The sequence below is a fragment of the Barbatula barbatula genome (genome assembly GCF_947034865.1).
Source record: "Barbatula barbatula genome assembly, chromosome: 2".
NCBI lineage: Eukaryota > Metazoa > Chordata > Actinopteri > Cypriniformes > Nemacheilidae > Barbatula > Barbatula barbatula.
The window spans coordinates 16,001,975-16,020,794 of NC_136767.1; the positions used below are offsets into that span (position 1 = coordinate 16,001,975).

An 18,820-nucleotide genomic window follows, 5' to 3' on the forward strand; every position below is an offset into this window, starting at 1 on the left:
ACTTTCTGTTAAGACTACCCGAAACAGTTGCTATGGCAACTTTCACAAGAATGCCACAGATGGACAATGGTCCAAAACATCTTAGAGAGAAAACCTGAGTCATATCAGTTAGTGTGTTCAAGTTTAAGAAATCAACCACAATCTACATTTCCATTTAGTCATTTAGCAGACGCTTTTATCCAAAGTGACTTACAGATGGGGTAAACAATGGAAGCAATAACTGTATAGCAATATACAGAAGCTATATAGATTGGGTTTAGGCACAGTTAAAAGGTTTTTTGGGGTTCTTTACCCAACTTAAGAAATAATTATCCAAAGTGTTTAGAAATGTACTTCATTCCACAAAACACATTCCTGAACCACACTGACTTGAATATTTTGTGATGTGATATTTTACTAGCCTATATAATGCTATTACAATCATAGGTTATAAGGATTTAAAGGACTGAATACTTACTCTAACGCATCTAATACTATACTGCTTCTTCTTTTCACAACCATTTCTTAACAGAACACAGTAATAGCCTTGTCAATACTGTCCCACACACCAGATGACGGACTCTTAGTCTGATGATCTCAAAGGTCTGAGTCATCACTTCAAAACACAAACCCACATACCCACACACGCACAGCCATTACGTGCCAACTTGGCATGTAAACCTCAGTGTGTGTAACATTTCAGCCAGCAGCAGGTTGGCTCGGATCATTTCTTCAGAATTCACACATCCCTTTGTTTTTGTGTTATTTGAACACAATGGAAAAACATTCATGAGTGGTCATGCTTTTGCTTTGCTCGGTGTGGGAGCTGCGAAGGCACGTTGTTGATTAATTGACTGTTTAGTGTTTTTTATGTGGTCAGAGCTTATGCTGTAGTTCTGCTGTGATTTAGACATTACAGACGACAGATCATCAGGTCTGACTGTATAGGGCAGATAACACGAATCTCACACTCGCACGCTCTTCTTCCTGTGGCGGCACACATTTCTGTCACCCGTGTGTGAAAGCCGGTCAGGACATCCTTGGTCTAAGGCAGGGGTCTTCAACGTTTTTCGGTGCAAGGACCCCTTAGATGAAAGCTGCATGGAGCATCAGGGACCCCATATACCGGTACTTAATGTGTAAACAGAGCTACTTAAATAGAAGAAAACATAATATTGCTGTGACGATTATGTTAAGACATTACATTAGCACTATTATGCATGATATTGTTGCACATACATACTTCTCTGTGTAACATTTTTATTGATAATATAGATTGTTTGATTATTTTAAAGGATTTGCAGCATCATACATTTACATTTTACTGAATCATACCTGAACCTTAGTTTTTATTAAGGCTTCAATGAGATGACTGACCCTTGATAAAGACTATTCTCGCGGAGGTAGAGATTGTCTCTGGATGCGAAAGAAATCAGAGCAAATGTTCTCCGTTGTCTTTCTTGTGGATCAACATGGTCAATTACACGAAAAATGCATCGTATCAGACTAAGGAGAGCAACATGCAACAAGGCTGCGTTATTTTTGGGGCAACATGTTTGACATGCACCATCAGAAAGCGGTGACGGTGTGCGTTTCATTGATTTCAAACACATTTGAGAGTTTACAATGCTGAAGCGGTGTGGTGTCATATGCTTTATCAAATGTTTTTTTTTTTCCGCACGCAGGTTAAAATTGCAATGTGCAGGAGCTTCGATGAGTTTGTGTAGCCTCGCACGTGCGAGAGAACAGTGGTTCTGATATTTATGTACCCATACTTTACTTTTTTGCCTGTAAACTGTAATTGGCGGACCCCTTGCAGTTCCACCGTGGATCCCCGGTGAAGACCCATGGTCTAAGGAAGTGTTATATTTTCAAGTATTTATGATAATTTTCTAAAACTCTGCTGGACTGAAGAAAGACAACTGCAAAAATATGTATGCTAGTTAAACAACAAAGATTCAAGTGTAAACCAGAGTTTGTTGACACATGCATGATCTTACTTACAAAGTGCTCACTCACTACAAATGTTTATCAGAATAGTAACAACAACAAAAACATTTTATGCTGCGATATACCCCAAGTGGCTTATTATGCGTGTTACTTAAACAAAATCTTACAAACTAAAAATCGTGAGCAGTATTTGGGGCTGATGACATCTACATTAATTCAGTGATATCCATGGTAAAGACATTTTATCTATTAAAATACAGGTTATAGCGCTTAAAGAAAGCTCTAAGAACAACCAATCAGCACTAGCCACAGAAATACCAAACCAAACCAAACCAAACCATGAACATCGTGCATTGTTGCAAAAACATAATTGTAGTAAAATTCAATTGTAACAATTTTCTTCACGACTGAATCTAAGACTGAGAAACTCTTCAGAGCATGTGTGCAAAGGGTTCATGATGAAAGATACGGACGCAAAATAAGGACTACATCCCGACAGGTGGGGGTTAAATGAAAGCGCATGGGTCTCAGCACAGGAAGGATGTATAGAGAATGAACAAGGTATCGCCTGTGTAAAAGTAAAAGATCACATACATTGCACAGTACCTGTCGTGTAGTCCAATGGACATGGCGTCTCCTCTATGCACAGGGTGGTCCATGCCCAGGCACAAAACCCTAGTACACCTGTGGACATCATCAGAGAAACATAATGAGATGTGTGGAAACGTTCAAAAGAAAGAAGACACTCAGATTATTAGTGCTCAACAATAAACAGAACTGTCAATAGCCCATATATCACTCTACATACATTTACATGTTATTTAGCCTTTCACCTCAAACATTTGAATTTTCGTCACATAAGTGAACATTTTTGCTGCAATATTTTGTTGCTGATCTAAATGCGTCACCCGGTTGATGTTACCTAGCCGTCTACTTTAAGTAAGAAATTGCAAGAATGACAACAATGAAATGACAGTCTTCCATTAAAATGTGTTTACTTTTGACAGCTTTGAACAACCTGTTTTTATAACAGTTGCCATATGCAACATGCCTAAAAGCATTACACATCTCCATGTTGCATATGGCACCTGTTATAAAAACAGGTTGTTCAAAGCTGTTAAAAGTAAGCATTTTCTTAAAAACGATAGGCTATATTTAATTTAACACATAAATGCATTGTTTAGGGATGAGACAAAGGTACAACAGAACAACAGCTTCAAAGAAATTGACTTACACACTGATTTTCACTAGGATTGTTAAACGATTATTCACGATAAATTGCATCCAAGATAAAAGTTTATGTTTACATAATGTCTGTGTATTGTGCATATTTAATTTGTATTATAAACACTTAGAATAACTTAAATATTTATAGATTTTTATATTATATATAAAATGTATATAAATATATACATGTATGCTTATGTGTTATAAATACAAAATTAATATGCAGAGTACACAGACATACGATAATCACAAACTTTTATTCTGGATGTGATTCATTTAACAACCCTAATTTACACCCAATTTTTATGGATTTAAATAAATGTTTTTGTTATAATGAGATACATAATAATTAAGTATGTGCATCAAACCACTTATTCTAAAACAGGTTTGTTGTATTGAGTCTCCTTTGCTACCTCTCTCTGACTCTTCCCGTATTTGCATCTGAACAGCATATGGCATTTCTATTAATAATGGGCTGCTCATAATTTGGGTAGCAGTCCCATACTTAGCTAGCATAGCAAGAAATGTACTATATAGCAGTGCTATTCCTCTTCAAGGCCATGTGCCTCGTGCCTTGACAGGTCGGTCAAAAATAATAAAGATCTGCAGGACAAAGACCTTTTAAGACCCCACAAAATAACCATTTCCAGGCAACTGGGCACAGGGGCATAAGGAAGACCATGAATGTGGTGAACCCTAAGCATGTGGTGAACAATTTCATCACTTCAATGGCTTGCAGAATTTTTCCTCATTGCCTTGGCAACTACAGTGTCTTAGCAACAGATAGAGGTCAAGAAAGAACAAGGATAAACTGTACTACACAAACTGAATGTTTGTTCAACTTGATTTTGTGGTTTTGTAGAAGAAATACTTTTAAGGGGTTATATGACAAGGGTTGGGTATCGTTTGGGTTTTTGTCGTTACTGGTGCTTAATAAATACTCTTGAAAAATATTTTTTAAATAATAAAAATATACACAACAAATTCATAATTAAAGTTAAGTGAATGTGAAAGGAGCATGGACACTAACATTGCTAGAAAGATGATATAGTGTTTACTGTTTCCCTTACCCTCCAGCAACAACTAAATGCTCACCATAGTTGTATTAAATATGGGCAGAAAATGCGATGAATATGTCAACAGATTGAATCCATACACAGAGAGCCTTCTAGGCTACTTTATATGTGCATTATTTTAAAAACAGACTATACATGCAGTCAGAGTAAAAAGCTTGACAGACTGATGTCTAGAGATCGGACTGACAGAAGCTATAAGGTTTTTTAGCACTTTCACTGCTTTGTCTTGTCAAATGTGTTACTGTCTTAAGACCGAACTCCACTGCACGCAGTATACGCTTCATTGATTTTAAACGCACGCAACAGTTTTATTGTGATTGCTTGCATTACAGACGCGACATGTGCATTTCAAATGAACGTTAGTTTCACTATAAAACTTGCCTTATGCAGCGGTCGAAGTTAAAGGCCAGTGATGGATGCCGAGATGGAGGAAGGGAGAGAGAGCGCGCATTCAAACTGTCTTTTACTATGATGAATGTCTCAATCGACGGCTCAGTCAGCACGTAAGTGGCACCGAAATGAGTCACCGAAATCTGCGGTCTGATTCAGTCCAGTTACATACCGGATATATAGGTACGGCACCGGGTTTCGGGACCAAACCCTACATGTGACATGGCTTAAATGAATATTATCGTTCGTTTTAGATGTAATGCATTGTGTATACACGATTTAAGGTTAAAAAACAAAGCAAAGCCCATCGCTGTGAAAAGCGAGGTGTGCTATGATTGGCCAGTTAACCAGTGACGTAGTGATTGTTCGAGTACTTGCAAGCGTGTGGCAGAAATGTAACGCCTCTTATAATATTTGGAACATCAGGTTCTAAAGCAATTGTGCGCTCACCCTACTTGCGTATACATTTGGGCGGTCTTAGTCAAATCATACCGCAAACCGACGTAGATTTGTGGGGGTGAGGTTACACGAGGCGTTTCAGGCAGTTCTGGGTGAGCATTCACTTTTAGACAGAATGCATATTTTGTTCTGACACTTTAACTTTTTTAATTGAAAGTGTCTAACACGTGCATGAGCAATTTATAACACACCAAAGACACAAAGCATATGACCCCTTTAACAGAACAGTTTGAAACATTCAGGCTTAAGTGCATACACTTTAAACGCTGAGGAATGGTCATAATCTTAATCTCTTTAGTCATACTGAGAAATGTAAAAGCATCAAGAATGCATCAACAACTGTAGACAATCTAAGAATTTAAATGGAAAGGTCAAAATGGTAAGGTAACAAAATCTTTTTACTAGTTAATGAATTGCCTCAACCAACTACTGAGAAATGGCACCTTGTGTCAGTCCATGCGCATACCAAACCATAATTCCAGACTGAATTACTTCCAAAACAAAATCGAATTTGTTAGTCATACAATGACTAAAAAAATCATTTTCTCCTGTAGAGGGAATTGTATTACAGGTTCAACTGCTATTTCTAAACAATGGCATAAAGGAAAATGCCTCTCCTCCAAGCAATGTGGAACTATGGTCACAAGACCCACCCATCAGTATGTGAAGTTCTTTTTTATTTATGTTTGCTTTAAACGCAATGAATGGATGTTAAAAAAAAGTACAGTATTGCCTTAAGTCATATCGAACCGTGTGCTTGCTTCCAGTTAAAACAAAAGCAATAAAGGAAACTTCCAGGACAATACACAACCCAGGATGTCCGCTAAAATAAGCTTTCAGTAAGAGGCCCCTGTAGAAAGGCTTGTTTTAGCCATCAGTGTTATGTTACTGTTGTCATGGCATATGAGCACATGGAGGCCCTTTCGGCCCCCCAGCTGCTTCGAATCACGCTCTTAATAATTGAGCTTATCTTTTTTCAGTCTCTGACAGCTGGAGTAGATGCCCGCTGAGTATCCGGATGTCCAAAAATGATTTCAGAAATGATCCAAAGCCACAGTGGGGTGTTTATGACAACAGTTGTCCTGTTGCAAAGTCCTTCTTTGCTCTTTTTGGCTATCATTTTGATATACACAACATTATTCACAAAAAATAGACGAAACTATATCAATATTAGCAGATGTAACCGTGTGCATTCTCTTTAAAAGAAGAATCCACTGACAGCATAACACACTAAAAGTTAAAGGAGTCAAGCGTGTTAGGGAAAAAGACACAACACAATAAGTATTCAACACACAGTGTCCAGCACAAAGCAACTATAAAAAGACAGTAGCATATTTAGTGTCTAAGAGCAAAAATAAGACATTTAAAGTATATTGTTTAGTTTGCGTTTTCTTCTAGCAGTGCTTCGTCAGGTTTGTAGTTCTCGTTGTTAGTTGATGTACAGACTTTGTGGAAGACACATTTGGCGATATGTATATTCATGTTTAGGAAGGGGAACAGACTGGGTAACCACACACAAAGCATGTCATACGCCCACTTTAAAGCCAATATAGGCAAATAAGTCATTCTGCTTTTTGGGGAGCTATACTTCAGGATTTGACTGGTCCTTAAAAGCGAAGCTGTCTTTTGAAGGAAAAGGACAAAACCTGAAGCATGGCTCCCCAATCGCAGATGTGCTTCTGCTGTTGCTACATTTAGCTTCAGCTCACAACAAGCTACTTTTCGTATAGAATTATATCTGTCTTTACGTCTATAATACTGATATGTCAGTTTGGCACCTATTATATCAAACCGATAAACTTTGAAAGCCATTTTACTCACCACAACCTCCGGAATTCACCCTTGTTTTCTTCTTAAACCCCCAAATCCACTCCACTCATGGACCTCGCTAAGCCCATCCTCCCTTGTTTTTCATTGGCTGTATCCTCAAAGGAATATGCATCAAGACGCTCCGCTGAATGGTTTACTTGTATGTCAATCAATTGTCGACGCTCAAACTTCCGTTACCAAAAGAAGTTCATGGCGCAAGGATACGCAAAGTGATTGGTTGATTTTTCAGGCGTCTGGAAGAAATGACTGTTGATTGGATGGTGCTGTTATCAACCGTGTTGAATTTGGTTCCAAAATTAGAAAACTCCGAAATCACGTATTTTAATATGTCATATTTTATATTAATGTTCATATTTTTAACATGTTTTTATTGTGTTAGTTAGCTGTATTTGTTTAGTTATTATGGTTAAAGTAAAAATAAACCAACTGCCGTTTGATTGACATTAATTGGTCTGCACAATAAAAAAACTGAATTTCTCATTTTGGAACCAAACTCTTCATATGTTGTTTGGCATTGCGCCGATTCACCAATATTGCACCACCGTTAGATTGTGCCATTTATAAAAAGCACTAGCATTCTTTTTATAATAATAATAATAATAATGCAAAATAATACAATACGTATGAAATATAGAAACACCACATGTCTAGGTATAATAAAACAAGTAAAACTTTGTCTTTATTTATTTTGTACATGTACATGAATATTACTTCCACCACGCACACATCTGTTTTCTCAAGAGCATCTTTGGTCTTAAAAATGCCTAAATGTTTCTATATGTGATTAATATATCGTGCAGTTGTACATTAACACTTGTTGCGGTTGTTTCTACACATATGACCCAATCCAACTGCACTCTCCAGTGGATGAACAACAAAACAACATTGGCAAACTGTTGGGCTAAGATACTACAGAGTCTCCTGTCAGACTATCTGTCTGTCTGTCTAATCAAAGTGTTTCAAAAATGGAACAGTGAGACCAAACCGAACATAGATCAGCCGAACAATACTACGTCTCAAACCACGCGAGATTTCCCGCGAGACTTGGGTGAACGCGAGAAGAACTGTCGTCGTTTCTCTTCCTCCTATCGGTTTGTTTTCGATCGTAAATCCCGGTAGGAGATCCTCCCGATATGCCAGGATTACCGACAGTCCGCGTGGACAGCTGCAGGTGTGCATACCCGTTATAAGAATAACTCCCGTCGGATCCTGCATTAAAAGAAAAACTCCGTCGTCCAGGATCTTATAATCTAGGCCGTCCTTGTGCATTCAGGTGAGCGGAGCGGCCTCTCCCACCACTCGTGCCACGGCAGGAAGAAATCCAGCTACCTGTCAAACATTTAGCTGGTCGCCTTTTGGTTCCTACAGGGAAGGAGTTTTTCCTCGCTCGCTAAAACTACGTTACAGCAGTGGCGGCGGCCTCTGTATGCAACCCGGGCTTAATGGCGTCGGACACAAGCGACACGGAGGAGTTTTACGATGCGGCGGAAGATGTCAACTTCACTCCCTCACCTCATGCGTAAGTCTTTCATGCGAAATAAAACAGCCATTTTATTGTTACTGTCAATACGCTGTGTGATCTCTGCTATTTGATTAGCATTAACGAAGCGGCACCTGTCAGAACTGTCAACAGTTGCCCCGTTCAGTTTCTATAGCTACAGTGCATCTGTTATAGACGGTTTATTACACGGATATGTCAAATCACATGACTTACACAAGCATGTTTTTGGGTGTACCTGAAAATGTAGTGACAACGGTTTCGGGCAACAGTCAGGTTGGTATGCTAGTGTTGAGGTGATGGTACAGTTGAGAATGGAGATGATGTGGCTGTGTCATGTTGTGTCGGTCATAAGTATACAACTTTTATTGCATAAAATGATATATGACGAAAACATTGTATCGTCTTAACACAACTGTAAAATGCTTGCATACAATAGTGCAAATATACACAAAAAGACTCATTCTAGTTTGACTGACAGCTAGAGTTTGAGTCACAATCGTGACAGCCAAGTTATTTTCAGGGAAAAAAGAGCTCGGATGACACAAAAGTGACTCAGATTCTGAGTGTTCACAATGGGTTTTGAGAAAAAATGGCTGTCTTGTGTGAAGAATGAGTCAAATAATGAATAAAAAGTCTTATGATCACTGCGTGCCAGGGGGTTCAAAGGTTGATCAGGAAACTTGTGGCAATGAAATACAATTTTCGACACTGTGCACCAACATCGGAGGGTCTCAGTAAAAGTGAACTTGGAGTTGCTGGTTAAAGGGTGTGTTCAGAATGAGACAGAAGGGCTTGTTTGTTCATGAATGCTGTGTCAGGCAGGCAACACTAGCTTCATTTCATTAACCTCTCTATGTGAACTCCTTGTTGGGAGGAGCCCTAAAATCTACTGACTGTGTTTTTTGTACAAACAAAACCTTATTGACATTCACCAATTATGCAGCCTTCAGTTCACATGCTCTCAGAATGATCAGAAATCGAGTTTCCGTGGCAAAGATTGCACATGACAACCTCTGATGTCAAGTTGGGAAATCATTTTGAAACCGGAGTTCCCAAGATGGGCCTTACACAATGAACATGGCGGGTGGGAGAAGGATTTCTGCTGTAACAGAAATGATTTATTGGTTTTTCCGGAGCACCTTCATTGCAGTGCCTTGTCTTGTACAACATTGCATGTTTTATACACTTGGAAAAAAACATGTATTTCACCAATATTCCATAATAGTCAGCAAGATGACTAGTAAACCTATACAGAAGGATGTACGGTTGAAAACTATTACCATATAACATTTTCCCAAGACACACGCAAGCACGAATCTGGCATCCGACAACAAAGCACCTGAACACAACCAGCTCAGAATCATGACATCAGAAGTGGGATTTATCAAATTTCCGAGAGCACGTGAAGGCAGCATTAGTCTAGATTATGCTTCCGTTCATTCCAGAATAAAGGGTATGAAAGCTCAAATTCCACATGCTTTATGCACTTCTCTTTGTGAGAGAATGAATGGCAAAATAGCAGCTCTATGTGACCCATGATATGTTGGTATGAGAATATAATTCAAGTTTAGCCTCGGTGATCAGTTTTCTTAATCCACATTTTGCTGTCGATTTATTTCTTTTAGGTCACCTTTAAAGTTTGACCTTCCTCAACCTGGGGTAAGTGTTTGCGGTTTACACTAACACCTATACTTAGCTGTTTGGAGGGAAGCACAACAATGATGATGTCACAAGATTCTAAACTCTTGAAGTGCCTTAGTCAAGTGAATATAATGACCCAGTTTCATAGACAAGGCTTAGCCGTTAATTTTGGCTATTTAAGTTGCTTTTATCAATATGCTGTAGAAAAAACATTACTGATGTGCATCTTGAAACAAAACAATGGCAATTACTTATTTTAAGATACATTTTCAGTTAAAACAGCTCAAAAATAATTTGAGTCTGGGACTAGTTTTAAGCCTTGTCTGTGAAACCGGGGCAATGTTTTATAGTTTACAGCAGAACATGTTCTAGATTTGTTAAATATTTGTAGAAAACAGAATCAACAAATGCTGGGTTTAAACGGCTGTTAAAGAGAGTTTTAAGCACTTCACTTTGTCTCTCTCTAGATTAATGTATCTTTCTATGAACATATTTTGAAACGATAAATAGATTATTACTTACATCATCACTTAGTTGACCTTTATACGTAATAATGTATTCTATTGTTATACGTCTGTAAATATATATTACATGAAATCTTTGAGAATTTATAATTTATTTGAATGTGTTACTTTTGATTGGCTGTAGGGTCTTGCAGAGAATGTGGTACAGGAAGTCACTGCTGGATTGGGTCAGGCAGATTCCCGCCAAGACGATCCCCTTCAGGTAGGTTGTTTGTCTTATTTCCTTGCTTTATTGTTCATCTTCTCTCGCTCGTTCTATGTCTGTTTCACTTTTTGGTATTTGTTATAGAATCATTTAGTATACTATATTGTATATTTGCCAAAACACGGGCCATTGTTTAGTGAATAGGAATGCAAGTTGCTCTGATGGTCAATAAATTTGGACCCTGAGACTTCTGAAGGTCTAAGTTTTCACCTCCACAATTTTGAGATGAACTGGCTCTCCTTGCATTCTGCAAGCACACTATAGCATAAACTCTCTTCTTCTAGATCATTGACAGTATTATAGAGGAGAGTCAGAAGACGAATGGAGTGGAAGATCAGTTATTAAGAGGAGAGAAAATGTGTGCAACTGAAACCGAGAAGATCCCAAAAGCCGAAGGCTGCAGTGTTGAAGAAAATCAGGCTCCTGAGGTTGCTGTGGTGCCTTCAGACGATTCTGATCAGGTGGCACATGATACTGCTTCACCTGAGCAGCTTCCAGATGTAAGACCAAAGGAAGTGAGGTCACAGGACATTCAGGACAGAGCACCAGATGTGGCAGATGGTGCTCAGATGGGTCAGGAGCAAAATATGCCGCCCCCTCCTGACATTACTAGTGCGTTGGGTAAGCTGTCACAGCCTTCCTCTCTAGCCTGTTCGGAAACTCCTAAAACAGCCGACATTTTAGACCAAGTCCCGTTGACTGAACCAGATGGCCCTGGTCCTTCCAAACCTCCCAGACAGTTTACAGTGGAGCCTGACATTGTTGCTAGCACCAAGAAGCAGCCACCCTCAAGGCCACCCCCACCTGCCGGGGCACCACCTCCTAGGCCGCCTCCCCCTTCACGGCCCAACTTACAACCAAGTAAAAAGTCACAGGAAGTGATGCGACCAACTGGTCTTGAGGGTAGGTTCAGTAGCAAGTTATTATAATTTTTTAACATATTACATGTTTTAAAAATTACGAGTACAATTCGTACATAACATATTTGTTTGTATTTATGGCATCTATGTCTGGAAGTTAAAGGGGTGGTTACCCAGAAATAAAAAATGGTATCATTGACTTACTCTCAAGTTGTACGAAACCTGTATAAATTGATTTGGATGAGATTTGTAAGCAAACGGTTGTGGGGCACTATTGACTACCATATTTAGGATAGTCAGTGGTGCCCCACAACTGTTTGGCTTCCCACATTTTGAAAATAATGTTTTGTGTCAGAACAAAGAAATGTATACAGGTTTGAAACAACTTGTCGGTGAGTAAACGATTACAGAATTTTATTGTTGGTTTACATTTGCAGACTTTTCGACCGTCAATGTGAGGTTAATGGCATGTGATTATTTAGATATCAGTCTGATTTTATGAAATGGAAATAACTGGTAAATGTCCTATGATTGTTCAGTTTCTGTAGATCCAGCAGATGAGCCATGTGGATTGGTTAGCCCGAGTGCCACAGTGCAATGTATTACTAAAGAACTCCAGCACTCCCTGGATCTCGCTAGCGCCACTAGTGGTGAAAAAGTGGTCACTGCACAGGTAGTTAATATAGTAATATAGTTATATCAGAAAATAATGTATTTAAATACACAGAAATCTAAATTTTGAATAATACTTGCACACAGAGAACTAAATATTTAGTTACTTTTGTTTGTGAGCAGGAAAATGATGATGAGGCATATGGTCCCAGTGGCAATGAGACTCCTGGGCCTCAAAGACCAAGGTCAAACTCGGGCAGAGAGCTTACAGATGAGGTTTTTTCTATTTTCTCTATACTTGTTTGTGTGTGTGCATGTTTGAATAAATCTGAATCTTTATTGTTAGATAAAATCATTTTTTGGTGACTATGGTGTCATATTTTGAAATGTTTCTTCATAATCTGTTTTTAAAGGAGATTCTTGCAAGTGTTATGATTAAGAATCTGGACACTGGTGAGGAGATCCCATTGATCCAGGCTGAAGAGAAACTACCCACTGGAATCAACCCCCTTACACTGCACATCATGAGGAGAACCAAAGAGTATATCTCGTAAGAGATCTTCATTTCCCACAATGCACCGCAAACATAGTGTGCTCAGCCTTTGAGAGAAGTCTTATTGTGCCACATAGTCGACAATAGGTGCTTTTACACGGAGCATTGTTATCGGTTTAAAAGTCCAACCTGAACGAAAATGCTCCATATAAACACCTCAATGGGAATAAAAATGGCCAAACCGATCAAAATGTATTTTGGATTGTAAGGAGTTGTTTATACCTTTTTTAGTGCGCTTGACAGGACATGTAAACACATGATCGGGTTAAACCTGAAACCGGTTTTGCGCATGTACAAATATGTGGAAGTGACATAAGCTTGTAATGACGTATGAGGCATAGGACGCTCTGTTAAAGGAAATGACTATCAAGTCCGTATGTGTGGTTCTGTCATTGTACAATTCTCATTTCTCTTACCGTTTATGAAGTAGTGCTTCCCCCACCAGTCCTTGTTTCAGACGCTCATCCGCAGACGCCTTATTTTTGGCGGGCGAACTAGCATTTTAACCGCTTGATACATATAAGCAACATGGCACACTCTGCAAACCGGCTGGTGTATGACATGAAAATAGCGGCTTCGTGTGCCTTCAAAACACACTCGTTGTACTTTTATGTCATGCATCGGTAAGTTTCTCCAACGCGGCATAGAGTCGAACACTCAGACTCCCACTGATAAATTGAAGTCTGCTCTTACAATAAACAAGCAATGGTGTCAGGAGGGCTAGGATGCCTCTAAGCGATGCACAACCATTAAAAGGGTAAGCTTTTTGTGCCCGTCTTTTTCTCAAGCCTTCCAACTACACTATGCCTAAATACTCACTAAATACAGCAACACTTTATGTAAAAGTAGCACTCAAATAAATAACAGAACTCAAAGCTGAGAGGAATACAGTCTGGAAACAGGACATACTTATGTGCGCATGACACAAAATCATTCAGATTGAAACCCCGGGACATGTAAACACCAGATCGGAACACATCTCATGTCAACTTTTTTGGAATCAGAATGATTTTAATCGGAATTCGGAATGACAAGTGTGCATGTAAATGTGCGTAATGCATTAAAGTTGTGTGGAACTCTTCGACATGCCACATTTCAGATGTGATATCAAGAACAACTTTCCTTATGTGACACTTTTTATCTTTGCTGATGCTTTGGGACCCCCGGGCTGCAGGATTGAATCCTATCAGTAATCCAATTCTCCACAGTCTCATCTGCCCTCATTTATCAGCCAAAGTGAGGCATACAGATTGTTTTTCCTTTTGAAAGAGAGAACGCATGTAATCTCCTCTCATGATTCTAAACACAAGCGAAACATTTTGGCAGGAATTGCTCTGAATCGCTGAGATGATGACAGTGTTGTAGTTTCTGTTGATCTTAAATTGGGTGGCTGGATCTGGTTCTGGATCAGTGTTTGTAGCTTTCTGGTTTAACATCAGGATTATGTGCAGTCGAATGTTTAGAGGGTTTAGAGAGATAATGTCAACAATCCTCATGCTTTAGGGTAAGATCTCAGTCTTTCTCTTTTTTTTGGGGGGGGGGGCAGAAATGATGCGGCCCAGTCAGATGATGATGAAAAATCCCAGCCCGCCCTTACAGACACTGATGGAGGGAAACTAAAACAGAGGACGTAAGTGTCTATTACAACCAGTCATTATTTGAATCAAATGAATACCAAGATATGCTAAAGAATGTTTATTCTATATACAGCATCAGTGAATGTCAGTAAGCAGCCGTGAGCTATAGATTTATCAGTTATTCCTCCTCTCAGAACGCAGCTGAAGAAATTTCTAGGGAAATCAGTGAAGAGGGCAAAGCACCTGGCAGAAGAATACGGCGAGAAAGCCGTGAATAAAGTCAAGAGCGTACGAGACGAAGTATTTCACACAGACCAGGACGACCCGTCCTCCAGTGACGATGAGGGGATGCCGTACACACGACCAGTCAAGTTTAAAGCGGCTCACAGCTTCAAAGGGCCTTTTGACTTTGATCAAATCAAAGTGGTGCAGGACCTGAGCGGAGAACACATGGTGAGAAGAGCGTGTGACATTTAAAGTCACTTTTAATCTTCCTGAATTATTTAGTTCATTATGTATTGATCTGACCACTCCCGCTACCATCCTCTCTCTCTCTCTCTCTCTCTCTCTCAGGGAGCCGTCTGGACAATGAAGTTTTCTCATTGTGGGAGGCTGTTGGCTACAGCGGGGCAGGATAATGTAGTTCGGATCTGGGTTTTGAAAAATGCCTATGACTATTTCAACAACATGAGAATAAAATACAATACAGAAGGTAACGGCATAACATACATGTACTTCTATAAAGGCTTCTATTTTATACACCACATACTTATAATATGTGAATCCACAAAGACTGACAAAACAATGAGGGACATAAGTAAACTGCCTCCTTTTTACTTACCCTTCACTGTCTCTGTTTTAGGACGTGTATCCCCGTCCCCATCTCAGGAGAGTCTGTGTTCATCTAAATCAGATACTGAAGGAGGGGTGAGCAAAGTTTTGTTGTCTTTCTCTTTATACTGACAAATGATTGCTTTTGGTTCCAAGCCGTCTGCTTTTCTGCTTCCCACTCGTCTAGTTTGGAGTTGGGGTGGAAGACGCAGACACTGAGGATAGAAACGTACCCTTCCGACAAGTTCCTTTCTGCAAGTACAAGGGTCATACTGCTGACCTGTTGGATCTCTCCTGGTCAAAGGTGAGCAGTTCAGAGTCCACTGAGCCTCTGGATAAATGCAATATATGAACAATAATAAAGAATTAAAGGAACAGTTCACCCTAAACTTTGTATTTGTGCACTCAAATGGTTAACTATTATGCTGGTTTTGTTTCCTTGGATTTACATTGAAAAATAGTTTTCATCACGCAAAGCTGTGGTGTCCTCAAAACACTCTTGTATTGACTACTTTGTGAAACTAAATATTTTTCTATAATATGATGCATTTTATGCACACTTTTGTCTACGGAGGAAAATCATGAATATTTGGACCCTGAGGGGGAAGTAAACAATGTCAGATTTTCATTTTGGGTAAATCGTTCCTTTAAGCAAGATTTAAAGACATGTAAGATTCTTGGTTTAATGAACATTGATTGGATTCATATTTTTTTTTTGTTTGCTTTTTTTGTTGAGTAGAACTACTTCCTCCTTTCATCATCTATGGATAAGACGGTTCGCTTGTGGCACATCTCCAGGAGAGAGTGTCTCTGCTGCTTTCAGCATATAGACTTTGTTACAGCCATTGCGTTTCATCCCAGGGTGAGTGGATCTGTCCTTGTGTCTGGAATGGTGCGGTGTGTGACTGTATTTTAATGAGTGTGTCTTTCCCTCAGGATGACAGATATTTCTTGAGCGGTTCTTTGGACGGAAAGTTGCGGTTATGGAATATTCCAGATAAAAAGGTGGCACTGTGGAACGAGGTAGACGGACAGACGCGTTTGATCACAGCGGCTAACTTCTGCCAGAACGGAAAATATGCGGTTATCGGCACATATGATGGACGCTGTATTTTCTATGACACAGAGGTGTGTGTTTGTTCAGTGTAACAGTGGATATGTTTGTATTATTATTACACACAAAAAAATTCTGCAATCCTGTCAAGCTAAAAAAAGCATTTAAAAATGCATCCATAGTAGTTCATATAGCACGAGTGACATGATGCTCATCTTCAATGAACTGTTCCTTCAGCTAATATATTTACAAATCAATCCATGGATAGTTGAAAATGGATTTATTATCTTCTTTCATTCTGTTCTGCTTAGCGCCTTAAGTATCACACCCAAATCCACGTTCGCTCCACAAGAGGCAGAAACCGCGTGGGCCGTAAAATCACAGGTATCGAGCCACTTCCCGGAGAGAACAAGGTGAGACGTTCAGGTGTTCTTCAACAGGGACAGTTTGGTCCTCAGTAGAATCAGTAATATAACGCTTCACTTAATATAAATGGACAGATTGTAGACACAACCTGATGTCCAAATTTCACTCTTAAAATCCATTCCTCTGCAGATCTTGGTGACGTCTAACGATTCGCGGATTCGCCTGTATGACCTGAGAGATTTGTCGCTTTCTATGAAGTATAAAGGCTATGTGAACAGCAGCAGTCAGATCAAAGCCAGTTTCAGGTAAGAAGAAAGAAAGTTATTTCACAGTTTGACACTTATTGAGGGCTGAAAGCATTTTGTATCGCACAAGGAAATGATATTTCAAAATGAATCACAATATGTTTGAGATCCATTTCAGGTCATGTTTTTGTTTCTTGTAGCCATGACTACTCTTTCATAGTGAGCGGCTCAGAGGACAAGTATGTGTACATCTGGAGCACATACCACGACCTGAGCAAATTCACCTCTGTGCGGAGAGACCGCAATGACTTCTGGGAAGGAATTAAAGGTAATATATCATGTACTCAATCATTTGTTTTGGCAGGCACTGATTAAAGGGATAGTTCAACAAAAATAAAACGATGTCCTAATTGATCACCCTCATGTTGTTTAAATGTATGACTTCCTTATTTGGAACACAATATAAGATATTGTTTTGGGCCCAAACAATGGAAGACAATGGGTTCCAGTGTTGTTTGGTAACCAACGTTCTTCAAAATTTGAATATTTTTTGTGTGTCCTTCAGAAGAAACAAAGTCATACAGGCTGAATAAATGATGAAAGATTTTTCTTTTTGGTTAACTTATCCCTGTAAAGAATGCTTGTTGTGACTGAAGGCAATAATACTAATAACATTAATACAATAATAAGTAAGAGTGATCATTGTTGTTTAAACATTTGAAGTCTTTTTCTTTTGCTTTGTAGCTCATAATGCAGTGGTGACTTCAGCCATTTTTGCTCCGCATCCGGAGCTTATTGTGCCTCAGGAGGCAGGAGCAGAGAAGCCTGACTCAGACTGTAAGAGTGAAAACACGGATGACTCTGAGACCATCCCATCAGGTACTGACCAGCATCGTAAAGTCACAACAGTGCAATTTGTTTGTTAGTAGTAAACAAAAGTGTTCTCTTTCGCTCTTCTCAGGGGCGCTGAAAACAGACCACACTGAAGTTTTGCTTTCGGCTGATTTCACTGGAGCCATTAAAGTCTTTGTCAACGTAAAAAAATATTGAGCGCTTATGAACAGGACCCCCAGCAGACGTGTAAAAAAAACTCAAGGATGAACGAGAAGACTCAAGCTGTGCCCCTTTTTATTTACCAATCAGCTGCTGGTGAGTACTCTGAGAGGCGGAGATTATAAGCCCCGCCTTATTTGCAGAGAGCAGGGACCCAGGAAGTTGGAATGCGGGGACAACAAAGCACCAGGGACAAATATCTTTACAACTGATCACATTTCTATCTTGCTTTTACCTGTTTGATCATTTGGAGATGAATAGTGGCAAGGTATTATTGCCTTGTTATTGATCAGACACAGAAGGGCTTTAAATGCACAGATCGATGATGCCATTTTAATGGATGAGTGAAACTGCAAGCCTGTTTGGAGACAGAATGGATATCAGAAACACACACAGAGCCACATTTCATTTTCACTGCACATTCTGACCCCAAAGTCAAGTGTTTTCCAGAAAGTATCGCACATTTCCGAACATTAGCACTAACTCGATTTCTGTTGATTTTGTCTGGTTTATTTTATGTTGTAAAAAGAATTAAATCTGATTTCTATGTGGATGATTCTAGAAATAAAAAAAGATTTTCCCATGTATGGTGTTTTCATCTATGTATGCATTAAAACATTTCATTTTTCACTGATGTGAGCGATTCAGTTTGTCTCAGTGCTCGGAGTTTGAAAACCAGTCTCTGACCATGTTTACATGCAGCACTTCCTCAAGATGTATATTTGGTTAAACCTTTATTCTGAAAAATTATTTAATTTACATACCCTAAAGCTGTATAAAATGTAGATATATTTTGTTTAGCATACTGTGAATAAACTAAACGTGTGATGTTACTTATCTCTCCTCTGGAAACACTGTAAATGATCTGGCCCTTTATGAAATTTGTG

General features: G+C 39.2%; 2 protein-coding genes across 5 annotated transcripts in view; one reads left to right on the forward strand and one right to left on the reverse strand.

Annotated features, from left to right (window-relative positions):
* The window catches only part of klhl13 (kelch-like family member 13), a 40,566-nt gene extending 33,572 nt beyond the window's left edge, over positions 1-6,994 (reverse strand). For 2 of the 3 annotated variants that reach the window (XM_079480317.1, XM_079480314.1), the window contains exons 1-2: positions 6,903-6,994; positions 2,536-2,613 (exon numbers count right to left, since the gene is read on the reverse strand). In XM_079480317.1, coding sequence (XP_079336443.1) covers positions 2,536-2,588 — 53 coding nt within the window. In that variant the 5' untranslated portion in view covers positions 2,589-2,613; positions 6,903-6,994. Of the gene's footprint in view, positions 1-2,523; positions 2,614-6,902 lie in introns of all 3 variants that reach the window. The other variant, XM_079480316.1, reaches the window with a different exon arrangement.
* A 950-nt stretch (positions 6,995-7,944) lies between these two features.
* wdr44 (WD repeat domain 44) lies at positions 7,945-18,567 on the forward strand. 2 transcript variants are annotated; one of them, XM_079479551.1, is made up of 20 exons: positions 7,945-8,184; positions 8,256-8,430; positions 10,038-10,071; positions 10,702-10,779; positions 11,067-11,685; positions 12,182-12,315; positions 12,438-12,530; positions 12,668-12,804; positions 14,354-14,437; positions 14,579-14,837; positions 14,958-15,096; positions 15,247-15,311; positions 15,403-15,519; positions 15,955-16,077; positions 16,152-16,343; positions 16,581-16,682; positions 16,825-16,940; positions 17,081-17,208; positions 17,625-17,759; positions 17,842-18,567. In XM_079479551.1, the coding sequence occupies exons 2-20, from the start codon at positions 8,354-8,356 to the stop codon at positions 17,928-17,930; spliced, it is 2,721 nt and encodes a 906-aa protein (XP_079335677.1). In that variant the 5' UTR covers positions 7,945-8,184; positions 8,256-8,353; the 3' UTR covers positions 17,931-18,567. The 2 variants fall into 2 exon arrangements, with proteins under 2 accessions (XP_079335677.1, XP_079335676.1); XM_079479550.1 differs by having other exon boundaries at positions 7,946-8,184; positions 8,280-8,430.
* The last annotated feature ends 253 nt before the right edge of the window (positions 18,568-18,820 follow it).

Bases quoted from the DNA above. Each gene is read 5' to 3' on its own strand.
- wdr44 (XM_079479551.1), top strand. From the start codon at position 8,354: ATGGCGTCGGACACAAGCGACACGGAGGAGTTTTACGATGCGGCGGAA. The intron at 10,072-10,701 runs GTAAGTGTTTGC...GATTGGCTGTAG, and splicing joins TTGACCTTCCTCAACCTGGG to GGTCTTGCAGAGAATGTGGT. The intron at 16,078-16,151 runs GTGAGTGGATCT...TCTTTCCCTCAG, and splicing joins CCATTGCGTTTCATCCCAGG to GATGACAGATATTTCTTGAG.